This window comes from Caloenas nicobarica, chromosome Z (assembly GCF_036013445.1).
Source record: "Caloenas nicobarica isolate bCalNic1 chromosome Z, bCalNic1.hap1, whole genome shotgun sequence".
In the NCBI taxonomy this organism is placed as follows: domain Eukaryota; kingdom Metazoa; phylum Chordata; class Aves; order Columbiformes; family Columbidae; genus Caloenas; species Caloenas nicobarica.
Genome location: NC_088284.1, coordinates 5907476 through 5920551, shown reverse-complemented (window position 1 = coordinate 5920551; position 13076 = coordinate 5907476). Strand labels below are relative to the sequence as shown.

General features: G+C 44.4%; 1 protein-coding gene across 3 annotated transcripts in view; it reads left to right on the top strand.

Moving 5' to 3' along the window:
- Nucleotides 1-7015: 7015 nt before the first annotated feature.
- Nucleotides 7016-13076, top strand: part of PIK3C3 (phosphatidylinositol 3-kinase catalytic subunit type 3) — a 72688-nt gene continuing 66627 nt past the window's right edge. For 2 of the 3 annotated variants that reach the window (XM_065656529.1, XM_065656530.1), the window contains exons 1-4: nt 7029-7174; nt 9333-9521; nt 10052-10195; nt 12814-12943. In XM_065656529.1, the coding sequence (XP_065512601.1) occupies nt 7107-7174; nt 9333-9521; nt 10052-10195; nt 12814-12943 (531 nt within the window). In that variant the 5' untranslated portion in view covers nt 7029-7106. Of the gene's footprint in view, nt 7175-9332; nt 9522-10051; nt 10196-12813; nt 12944-13076 lie in introns of all 3 variants that reach the window. The other variant, XM_065656532.1, reaches the window with a different exon arrangement.

Below are 13076 nucleotides of genomic sequence, written 5' to 3'. Positions count from 1 at the left end.
TGAATCTTGTTAGGTAAAACCTCATTCCGTACACCTAAATTATTGGTGCTCTGAGTTTTCAAATTGTGCTTTATGCATGGCTTTTTGTTATTTGGGTAAGCAACCACAGGGCCACCTTTGTGAGAGCCTCAGCTCCCTACAGGGGTATATGCTGGTGGCTGAATACTCTCTGTTAGACTTTGGACATTTGCTCCCTGTTCCATGTGGTCTAGATCTGAATGTTTTGTGAGCATATTACAGGTACAGCTTTGTACCAAGGCTAGAATTGTGAGAATGATCTGGTTTTGGACACAAATTACACTAGTAGGTGTGAATTTAACTCCAAATTAATGTGTGGGGTTTTGTACCTCACCACTTTTGCACAAAGGGGCTTATAAGAAAGATGGGTACAAACTTTTTAGCGGGGCCTGTTGTGATAGGAAAAGGGGTAATGGTTCTAAACTAAAAGAGGGGAGATTCCGGCCAGACATGAGGAAGAAATTTTTTACAATGAGGGTTGTAAAACACCAGCCCAGGTTGCCCAGAGAGGTGGTGGATGCCCCATCCCTGGAGACATCCCAGGCCAGGCTGGACGGGGCTCTGAGCAACCTGAGCTGGTGCAGATGTCCCTGCTCATGGCAGGAGGCTGGAGTAGATGAGCTTTAAAGCTCTTTTACTTCTATGATTCTATGATTCTACAGATACTTCAAATTATCCAGTATCAACTCTACATGAATCAGTGACTTTCTAATGCATCGATAAATGTAAAACATACATTTAGGGAAAGGAAAGTTGTATACTTTTCTTAAACGCCATTTCTACTCATTTTTAAAAGAAATAAGTTAACCACTGTGTTAACTACCTCTCCGTTGTGGTCCTGAAGACCTGTCTGTCATTGTGGTATCTGAACAGCAGAAATATCCACCATGTAAAGTCTCTCTCAGGATATTACTACAGGGAAAAAGGCAGTTGCCAATTCAGTTTTTTTCCAGTTCATTAGTGACTCAGTCACTACCATCTGACAGATGTACTAATAGTTATGTATGGTTTTTAGTTATCTCAGTCTGGTTTCTAGTGGACAGATGTCCACATTCAGAAAAGAGGAAACAAAGTAAGTCTGACAACACAGCTACCTTCAGCAACTTTGCTGCAAGTTTTTGCCAAGATTGTAGGATCTGGCTGAACATCTGAACTGATCAGGCCTCTGGCTTATCTTGGTAGTCCCACTAGCAGAAAACAGATGGTATATGAGGAAGAAATGCCATCCTCTGGAAGATGGTATATATTTCCTGGTAGGATTGAGAGCTTATGTGTTTCTCTGTGGCTATCGAATATGGGCTGTGAGTGATATTTTTGCTTCAAAGCAAGAAAAATAGCTCCATTCCCTCCAAAGAGAATCATGCCAGCAGCAGAGCTCTCCACTGCTCCCACTGCTTTCTTGATGCTTCCTCTCATCAGGCTTCTAGGATCCGATAAACTGTCACACTGAAAAACGGGAAAGGGATGGGAGAGATTTTAATGCATGAACAAAGCAATGAAGAGTGTCAATCTCAGGCTTGCTGCAAGTTTTCCAATTACAAGAAAGGCAAAATAACGGTGACTAACTAAATCTAGATCTAGCTAGCCAGTTTCTTATACTCTTCATAAAAAAAAAAAATACATTTTTGTACATTTAATCAAAAAGTTTGCAAATGTATGGAGTTAGATTGAAGTTTCAAGACCAAACACTTGGGTAAATGTCAGGCACTACATGGACACGTGGTTGGGCAGCGCTGTGGCAAAAAGCCAGGTCGTGTCCCAGTGCCCCAGCCAGGGAGCAGAGCAGGCTGGGGGACAGCCAAGGTACCCCAGACCTGGGCATCAAGCACTCCCACGGTGACGGGCTGATGCCAGGCCACGACATCCGCCCAAGAGTGGGATTTGTCTAAGTGTCCATGGCTGGGTCAGGCAGGAGCAGGAAACTGATACCTACGGTGTTGCTGGGGCACAGAACCCCCCAAAATGGGGTCCTGGGGCACTAGCAGGGGAGACTGGTGACCATAAAGGCATATGAGTCCATCAAGTCCCTCTCAGTTTCCCAAGGGAAGAGAGAGATGCCCTTTTTCTGTCAGCATAATGAAGGTCAGAGTTTACTTCACAACACACTTGAAGCATGAGCAGCTTTGACACTCTGGTTTCCTTCCAGAACTTGTTCCTGCTGCCACATATATGCAATTGCCTGTACAGTGTGTGTGGTAGTTCACTCCCGGACTCCCTTCTGGAATATACTAATCAGTTCCCTTAAAGAAGAAACCCAAGCAGAGTTGCCAGGATAGTTTGCTTACTGGTGTGCTGCACTTGTAAGAACAGACAGCCCTCGTTTGACACCTGGTGCTTGGAATAACCCTGCCCTAGTTCAGTAGTCCACAAACACGCAACCACCACATCACGTCTTCATGCCATACCCTAGATGTCACACTATGTCACATTATATCAGGCTGTTTGAGCTAGAGAACCAGCAGTGTGGTCCCCCGCATTCCCAACTTGGCTTCTTCCCATCACTCTGATCAAGTGATAACCACCGGTGGTGGTCATGATGGGTGCATCTGGTCTTGATGGGTGCATCCGGCTCAAGGTGGATTCAAGGGAGACGGATAACAGCACAATAGCCAAGGTGTAATTTATGGTAATGTGCCCATCTGGTCACAGCGCTGGTCTGTGCCTGACTCAAGATAAAGTTGGAAGAACCTGGCATCTGTGGTTGGTATGCAAATATGACTCCAAGTCAGTCACCTCACTCCATGAATAGGGGACAGCCCAGAGCCCTCTGAGCAATCCTGCATGTCAGCAGGCTGCACACCAGGATCTCCCCTTGGGTAGGGACACCTCTCTAGGTTATTCCTTGAGACTGAGAGAATCCTTATGGCATCAGATACTTGGTGAGCGAGTCGGGAAAAACTGCACTGAAACTTTGTAATATTAGCCAAGTCATATAAAGGATTGATTGCACATATATAATCCTTTAGACATAAACCATTGACCAAGTCGGAGGCTAAGTCTGGATACAGCTGCACCTAGACTCTTCTCTTGGAAGTTTAGGGAGCAAGGGGTTCCCTTTTTAACCCCGTGACTCAACGGGAGAGTCTCCCTGACAGTCCTGTCTGACTCTGTTGCCTACACAGTAAATTATCCAGTGTACCTTGCCATTGAATCTTGTTAAATCAGTCATATTTACTATCAAACTTTCTTATCAATAAACATATTGCTGCTTCTCTCTTACGAGTGAAGCACATCACTCCATTTGCGACAAAAACACACACAGAAATTATCATGTCTTTTGACCTCAAAAGTGATCGCTGAAGCTTAGAGAAGAAACGGGCCAAATATTATTGTGGCTGGGACACAGATGGACCAATCTGCACAGGCCAAGTCAAGATAGGGTAGATGTGAGCTCCACATACTACTTCTGACCTAGTCGAAGATGTCCCTGCCCATTGAGGGGGAGTTGGACTAGATGACCTTCGAAGGTCCCTTCCAACCCAAACTATTCTATGATTCAGGGGCAACAGCCTACAGTGGCCGTTTTCAGTGGTGTAGATGATGGCTTGAATGCCAAGTGCCCTGAAGGACCCACAGAAGTGGCAGGAGAGTAAACAGGATAATGCCCTTATCCAGCTCTGCACCTGCTCCGTACCAGATGTCCCTGCTCAGCTCTGGTGTGCCACCTCAGCGGTAGCAGTGCGACACGTTCTGCAGATGCAACCACTTAGACATCTGTCAACTCCAGCAAGACCCATGTTAGCAGCTTAGGCAATGATTCCCAGACATGTACGATATGTTCATCACTGCATTTTCCAAGTACTTTGGATCCTTAAAGGTGAAAAATACTCCTTCTATCTGCCTCTATGGCAGTATTCGAGAACTTATAAATGTAAGGTTATTAATATGAGGAAGTACTATAAACCAACTTTTTTGATTGAAATTGCATCCTTCTATAATTTTATTGTCCAAAAAAAATGTCTTTCCTAAACATTTTTCTCCTCTTTTGCCTGCAACAGACATAATTTACTTTTTTAGTTGGACACACAAGAGTCTGAGAAAGCTAGGAAATACAACACTTCAAAGCTTTTTTTTAATGCCAACTTCAGAAGTTTTATATAATTTTTTTCCCTTAGCTTTTTTTTCTGATAAATAAACAAGACTTGAATAATGATCTAAAAATGTCTCTGTAATGGTGAAATCGATGGTGAGATTATTCAACTGATACTATCAATTCTATTAATTGAAAACTGATTGAATTTTTCCTGAGACAAAATAATACCAAAACAGGTACACACATATGAATGTACTTGTCGTTTGTGTACACACAGAGAGATACATTGCTGAGGTTTATAATTGTGAGATTTATTTGTCTTTTAAATTTTTACAGTTTTATGTTTTACTTTACCTCCATAGCCAAGAAAAACAATATATTTTTTTATCTTTGTTATGGAAAGCAGAGATTTTATGTAAAAAACTGGGCTGGAACCAAACAACCAAACAGAAGCCATCAAAAATTACGAGGCAAGCAATAGATGAATGGCAGCTGCCAGGGCTGTAGAAACTGTAATTGTGATCAAAAAGTGACAAAACAGAAAAAGCTAGATAAAAGAGAAAAGTTAGATAAAAAGCTGGATAAAAGTTGTTTCAGAGGAAAGGGAAAAAAGAACTTCTGGTCACAGCACCTGAGGGGGAAAAAAATACTGTTGAAATGAAATAGTCTTTCTTTCCTTAAAGAAGTTTCCCTCGCCTGCTTCGGCCTCCTCCGCCCTTGCTGCTGACTAGCAAGACAAAAGGACCAGCTGGCAACATGTTCTTCCACATCCACTTACTAAAAGTTCTTGCTGTGTAAATGGAGGAGAACATGCTGGTTCCAAATGACAATTATATTTTTTAAATACAAGCAGTGTGTGCTGGGAGTGAGCACCTCCACCTTGATGCTCCCTCAGGTCTAGCGCTCCTGCAAGTACAGCAAGCTACACCAAATCAGCACTTTTTACACGTTCGTTCAGCAGCGCTGAGAAGTTCAGTGGCTCTGGTGGATCGTAAAACACGAACCTCCTTTTTAGTCAGCCCCGGTTACTTTGCCTACATGGACAGATAAGTGTAGGATAGGAATGATGTGTATATTTTTTTCACTTAAAAGTGCCTGCAATCCTTATTGACCCTCAAAGCATTACGGCTTTTTTAAAATCATGTGATTATCTACAAGTTGTGGGTGATTTTTGGTTGCCTGTGTCAGATATAGAGTCATTCTGCATACATATTTCACAATTTCGTTTTCTGTTAGGTGATGATCACTGATCACTTGTGGCTGCTGACTGCTGAGGCTTCAGGAAAAACATAATGAGGAAAAAATATTCTCAAATTAAGCATGAGAGACTCATGATAAAATCAACACAACAAATTCAGTGATCAACCTGTGATGTCTGCGTCCTGCACAGCGCTCGCTGCATGGTGGCAGAAGACAACCGCCATTTCCGCTTGTCCTCCTGCAAAGGTATTAGTAACATAAATGAAGAATTGTAAACTCTAAAATCAACCAGTGTGTGACTAGCCCTGGAGAAACACAAGGCATGAGGACTGCGTGGAGCCAGCACCCTCCTTCCAGGGCACAGAAAGGTTTTAGAGATAAAGAACTTGTCTGCAGAGCGGAGAGTCACAGCTGGAGGAGATGCTGCGAAATCCCGGTGCTGCTGAGCCTCCTGCCGGGAAACAGAGCAGGGTGACCATGAGCCGGCAACGTGCCCTTGTGGCCAAGAAGCCAACAGTACCTGGGGTGCATGAGGAAAAGTGTGACCAGCAGGTGGAGGGAGGTTGTTCCTTCCCCTCTGCTGTGCCCTGGTGAGGCCACATCTGGAGTTCTGTGTCCAGTTCTGGGCTCCCCAGTTTAAGAAAGATGAGGAATTACTGGAGGGAGTCCAGTGGAGGGACACAAACATGAAGAATCACAGAATCACAGAATGTTAGGGATGGGAAGGGAGCTCGAAAGATCATCCAGTCCAATCCCCCTGCCAGGGCAGGAACACCCAGATGAGGTTACACAGGAAGGTGTCCAGGCGGGTTTTGAATGTCTCCAGAGAAGGAGAATCTACAACCTCCCCGGGCAGCCTGGTCCAGTGTTCCGTCACCCTCATTGAGAAGAAGTTTCTTCTCAAATTTAAGTGGAACCTCTTGTGTTCCAGCTTGAACCCATTACCCCTTGTCTTACTGTTGGTTGTCACCGAGAAGAGCCTGGCTCCATCCTCATGACACCCACCCTTTATATATATAAGAGGGGACTAGAACATCTTTCTCAGGAGGTAAGGCTGGGAGAGCTGAGTGTGTTCAGCCTGGAGAAGAGAAGGCTGAGAGGAGATATTATCAACGCTGATGAATATCTGCAGGGTGGGTGTCAAGAGGATGGATTAGACTCTGTTCAGTGGTGCCCAACAGCAGGGCGAAGGGCAACGGGCGCGGACTGAGGCACAGGAGGTTCCATCTCAGTATGAGGAGAAACTTCTTTACTTTGAGGTGCCAGAGCCCTGGAACAGGCTGCCCACAGAGGTTGTGGAGTCTCCTTCTCCAGAGACATTCAAGCCTGCCTGGACGCGATCCTGTGTGACCTGCTCTGGTGAACCTGCTTGAGCAGGTGAGTTGGACTCCAGAGGTCCCTTCCAACCCCAACCATTCTGTGATTCTATCAGTCAGAACCTTGAAACTTTAAAGTGCACCACCCCGCTGGCAGCTACGGCGCGCCGCAGCCCTCTGCACCCTCTGCACCCTCAGCAGCCACACAGCACCCAGCTGGCCCAGCCGCCATCTCGCCGTCCCCCTCATGGGCGCCGCCATCTTGCGTGCCGTACGGACGGCAACCCTGGTGGTGCTGGAGACGCGGGCGCAGCCATTTTGGGTCCGCCCACTCGGCCGACTTCGGCCGGCGGCCATCTTAGTGAAGGGCCGTGACAGCGTGAGACGGCGGCGTCCCCGCTGCATCCTCCTTTAAGCAAGATGGCGGCGGCGGCGCATGCTCGGAGCGAGGCGGCGGCGGGGCCCACGGCGCGGGGGCGGTCGGCGCTGATGCCCGCCGGGTGTTGTGGCGGAGGGCTCGACAGGGACCGGCAGCAGCCATGGGCGAGACCGAGAGGCTTTACTATGTTTACAGCTGCGATCTGGACATCAACGTGCAGCTGAAGATGTAAGTGAGCTGGGGCGGCCGGGGCGGTGTGCGGAGCGGCGCGGAGCCTGCCGGCTCGGTGGAGGCCGGAGCTGCGCTGGGTCCCAAAGCCCGGCTGCCCCGCGGGAGCGCGGTTACCGGGCGGCGCTGGCTCCGTCTCCCCTCACCGGCACCGGGAGGTCTGGATGGCGGCGCCGCCCGTTTGCCGCGGGGCTGCCGGGCGGAGGCAGCGCGGCCCCGTCCCTGTCCCGGGGGCCGCGGCGGTAGCAGGGCCGCGGTTCGGGCTGTGAACTCCGTACAGGCGGTCACGGGCTGTGTCCCGTGGTGCGGGGCGGCGCTTCAAGGCGAAGGTTGATGCTGTGGACTCTGATAACCTTCCACCTGCAGGTGTCACGGCTCCCTCCTCAGCGTTCGGGGAAGTCGAGGACCCGGCGACACTTTTTAGAAAATGTCCCGAGTTGGGAGGGACCCACAAGCATCATCGAGCCCAGCTCCTGTCCCTGCACAGGACACCCCCACACGTCACACCGTGTGTCTGAGGACGTTGTCCAGTCTCTCCTTGAACACTGTCAGGTTGGGGCCGTGACACCTCCCTGGGGAGCCTGTTCCAGTGTCCAGCACCCTCTGGGGGAAGAACCTTTTCCTCATGTCCAGCCTGACCCTCCCCTGGCACATCTTCCTGACATTCCCTCAGGTTCTGTCCTTGGTCACTAAAGAGAAGAGTTCAGCGCCTGCCCCTGCTCCTCCCCTTGTGAGGAAGCTGTAGCCGCAATGAGGTCTCCTCTCAGTCTCCTCCAGGCTGAACAAACCAAGTGACTTCAGCCGCTCATCATACGGCTTCCCCTCCAAACCCTTCACCAACTTCGTAGCCTTTTTCCTCCTTGTTTGCATGCTCCTTTGAAAGCAAGTTGTCCTTAGCTGGGGTGTTTGTTGTAGGTAGATCCAGGTGCTCCAACACATAAGTTCCTAAGTGGATATATGCATGTGCTCTTGTTGGAGATGGTATTGTCACACCCTGATGTATTTGCTGGTTCATTTTTTAATTTTTTGAGATTTTTCTGCATCACAGCAGTCAGATGTTTGCATTTGTGCAAGAGGGGTGTAGCTGTCTTTAAAATCTAGTATACCTAATGTTGCTGCTTTAAGGTGTGTTGCACTTTTTTTTGAAAACTAACTTGGAAAAGCTTGTTTGGGGCTTGTTTAGCTTCTGAATGAAAGATGATATCCGAAGTCAGATGCATGTGTCCTCTTTGCTAATTCATATAACTAAGATTTTTTTTGTGCGTCCAAGCATATGGCGGCCTGGAACGTGCTAGGCTACTTTCTTGCAAGAAACTCGTTCACCTACTCTGAAGTATTTTTGTGGTACTTAAAAAATTTTGTTTTCTGGAAGATTGATCTTGCATGTTTTCCCATCACCACCACAATTCCTTTTATGTTTTCACATGTGCATCCACAGTCAGACATATAATATGCATGATTGTTTTCATTGTGGTATAGCTGAGGCCTGAGAAATTCCATCAATTTACTCTGACAATATAATTCTGTAAATTTTTGCAGGGCTTTAATCAAGTTCGGTGTGAACAGCCTACTTAGTTGAACTTTGATTTGTTGTTGATTTGAGAGATGACTGGACTGGCATCCAAAGCTAGTAATATGTTTCACATTTCAAGCAGCTTATAAATAAGCCCTTTTGCATGTGTTTTTGGCTTTGTGGGTTGTGTTTGTTGTTTGTTTGTTTTTCCCCACCCCTAAATAATATTTGGAGCACATGTATGTTGATGTTTGTTCTGTTTCTTTTCAATAATAAGAGCAGCATCTGTCATCTCATTGTTGCCCTGCTTAGGATACCTCATTTGATGCTGTCTGAAAATCTACAGGTTATACTAGAAGCTATGTCCATTGAAAAGACAAACAAGTAATTCTTCCCTACCCTGTTCTTCCCCTCCACCTTCTAAAATAAAATTCTGTATTTGTTCATCACTTCACATCCTGAGTTCCTCTCCAATATTTGGATTTTGCTACTGGCTAGTAATGCAAAGTGAGGATAGTCTCCGTACTGGGTAATCTAAATATGGGACATGGAAATAGAACAGGATTTTTACTGTGGATAAAATATATTTTTGTTTATTTATTTTATCTCTTTTCCCACCCTCTTTCCTGCCCTCCCCTCACGTAGAGGAAGTCTGGAAGGGAAAAGAGAACAGAAGAGTTACAAAGCTCTCTTAGAAGATCCGATGCTGAAGTTCTCAGGACTGTATCAAGAAACGTGCTCTGACTTGTATGTAACTTGCCAGGTGTTTGCAGAAGGGAAGCCTCTTGCTCTTCCAGTTAGAACTTCCTACAAAGCTTTTAGCACTAGATGGAAGTAAGTGACTGCCTTGTATTTCATATTCCTCTTAGTTCCTACAGCATCAAGTTACATAAATGAATCAGAATATTTTTATTTACATCAGAAAGATGTCAGAAAGATGCTTTTTCTGTTGTCTTTTTCAAATAATTTATGTTGCTTTAAGTCTCTGTATGTTCATTAAGTGTTGCCCTGACAGCACAAAACCAACTTTTTTGGTGTAATGCGTAAGAAATAAAATTGTTACTTGTGTGACTGGGCATGGCTTACTACTTAAATAAATTCTAGGACCTGGCCTAGCACATTTTCATGCTGTTTTCTGGACAGACTGATCTTTGGTACTTGGTCATTAAGCTAGAGTATTTTCCTTTGGTCTCTAGCCTTGCAGTTGTGCACATGACAAGTATTTGAATAGTTAAAACCCACAAGACAATTGTCTGCCATTAGAAATTCGTATTCCAATGAGAATCTGAATGGAGTTGAATAAACTGATACAGAATAACTTGAATTCCAGATCTTTATGACTAATAAAACGTGTTTCTCTGCAGTTGGAATGAATGGCTGAAGTTGCCTGTGAAGTATCCAGACTTGCCTCGCAACGCACAAGTGGCTCTGACCATCTGGGATGTGTATGGACCTGGTAAAGCAGTTCCTGTGGGAGGAACAACAGTCTCACTCTTTGGGAAATATGGGTATACTGCTTTTTCTTCTGTCATACAGATTTGAAGCTGGCTTGTGAATAGTAAGGTAGCAGTGGTTTCGAGAGGTTTTTTATGTTTTGGGGGTTTTTAATTATTTTTTTTAAACCAGGTTAACGTTTTCATGTTTGATTTACTCTATTTCTTCCTAAGTGTAATTTCAAACATTCCACGGTGTTGTAAAAAAAAAAAAAAAAAAGTCTTTTATAATGCCAAAATTTAGGCTGGTTTTTTTGTCGTTTTTTCCCCAACCTGTAACCTGGATTTTAAGGTAGCAGATGCTGAAATCACTTTGTGTTTATATTTTTGTGATGTGTGGATGCCAATACTCATTACTTAAGATAATTGATTTAATTGGCTTGCAATTCGGCTGTTAATGTGGTATTATTTATAAGGATTAAAGTGTAACTCGGTGAATTGGGAATTTTCAAAATTAATCATCTGTGATCTAATAGAGGGTGGGTTTGGTAAATTTGTGGATGATAACACCAGATGGGAAAAATTACAAGTGTGCTGGAAGATGACAATACATCAAAAAGATCTCGGCTAAGTGCAAAGGCGACTAAAAAAACCATAAGATGCAGTTTAAGGAATAGTATGAGGTGCTGGTACTTTTTGTAGTTGATTGTAGTCAAATATAGAATGGGGAGCAGCTGCCCAGGAAAACAGGAAAAGATGCGGATTTTACCGTGAATCTTAAGTTTTGCACGATTCAGCGTTCTGATGCACTTCTGAAATCACAGAATTGCAGAATGGTTAGGGTTGGAAGGCACATCTGGAGATCATCTGGTCCAACCCACTTGCTAAAGCAGGTTCACCAGAGGAATGTGTCCAGGTGGGTTTGAATGTGTCCAGAGAAGGAGACTCCACAACCTCTCTGAGCAGCCTGTTCCAGTGCTCTGGCACCCTCAGAGTAAAGAATTTTTTCCTCATGTTCAGATGGAACCTCTTATGCTTCAGTCTGTTCCCATTGCACCTCATCCTGCCATTGGGCACCACTGAACAGAATCTAATCCATCCTCTTGACACCCACTCTGCAGATATAAATAAACATTGGTAAGATCCCCTCTCAGCCTTCTCTTCTCCAGGCTGAACAGGCCCAGCTCTCTCTGTCTGATGCTGAAAGATGATCCAGACCCCTAATCATCCGATCTCCACATGAAATGTGCAAGCAACATTGAATATATGAACAGTCTACAACTATATGCATCAAGGAAATTGTTATATTCTCCTTCTCCATACTTGTCCACTTGGCTAGGATATGTTCAGTTCTATTTAAGTGATTTTAAGCAAGTTGCTGGCTACTGTGATTCTAAGGGAGTCCATGTCCTGAACATATAGCAAATAGATGTGATGAGGAGGAGTAAAGACTGGAGAGGCTGAAGAAACAACTATAGGAACACATTCCTAGTATGTAAGTAGCGGAAAACAGGGAGAAAGAGCCTTTTTTATCTTGTCAGTGGATAAGAAGTAATTAGGCTAAACTGAAGTTCAGGTAAAGTTAAGGTTAGCATTAGGAAAGCTGTTCTAGTGATACTTGAATGCAGAAAATGATTGTAGAGATAGATTGTATCTCTGTCATTGAAGATACTGTTTTGACAAAAACATTGACATTGTTTTAGGGCAGAAAATTGAACTGGATCAATTGGACTGTTCCCCAAAGACTCCGAATAGATTTTAAAGCATTAGAGAATTATTAAGGTATAGTTTGTAAATAAAATCTACTTTTCCTTCCAGCATGTGGGGCCTGGGGAAAGTAGATGGACAGAAAGACACAAATAATATCAAAATTTTATATTTACTTGTAAATGGAAACCCTTGTAGTGGTATTCCACAAAGTGATGTGCAGATTCAAGGTGAAAATTTTTCCGGTTCTAATTACCCAAAGTTGTTAGAGTTAAGCGATCATCTCTTATTGGCAAAACTAATGCGCTTGATTTCTTGGGGCATCTTCCAGAGGTGGATCAGCAGAAATATGCAAGGGTTGCAGGATTTTGCAGAGGAAAGGTGTGGTCAGTTACCCTGCAAAGTTTTGTTCACTGCACAGTTTCAATTACCAATTCAATTTCAAGCATAGATGGAGAAAATGGTGTGCTGAGGGTTGGTGTTGTGGGTTTTTTTCCTTTTTTCAGCTGGCAGCTCAAAAGGCAGCTTTTTATCAGTTGACCTTCAAGTGAAACTTAGGTAGCTTTTTAGTTGAATTTTTTTCAGACTGGCAGACATAAAGTCAGTATTATAATTTGCAAGTCAAGAGGAATACTTTCTGCTTCATTACAAATAATAAAAATATGAAGGTCAAGCTGTGTCCTCAGTTTGCGTTTGTACCACCTCACTGACTTTGGGAATTACCCATTTTTCTTCCACTTGCCAAATAAGTTATCTCAGACTTACGCATTTTTGTTTAAACTCCGTGTACCAATAAAAATGAAGGCCATGAAGGGCACAAGGTGCAAGGTTCTTTTGCAGTTCAGTTAAATTATGCATGGCAGCACATTTTTCAACGTTTGGCAAAGGAAACTCCTTCGTTTTTCTTGCAGCTGCTGCTGTACTTTGACTCCTGACAGCTGTGTTATTTTGAATTTACTGAAGTGGTTCTGCATTTTTCCCTGCAGTATGTTTCGTCAAGGAATGCACGATTTAAAAGTCTGGCCTAACGTAGAAGCTGATGGCTCGGAACCGACCAAAACTCCTGGGAGAACCAGCAGCACGGTCTCTGAAGATCAAATGAGCCGCTTGGCAAAGGTGATGGAATAGCAAGTAACCTTTAAGGTGTATGTGAAAAACTTTCACTGGAGGGGAATGAAGACAGGCTTCTCATGTTATTTTCTCATGTGAAAGCTGTCTTGTTTGATTGTTTAGATATTTCACAGGATTT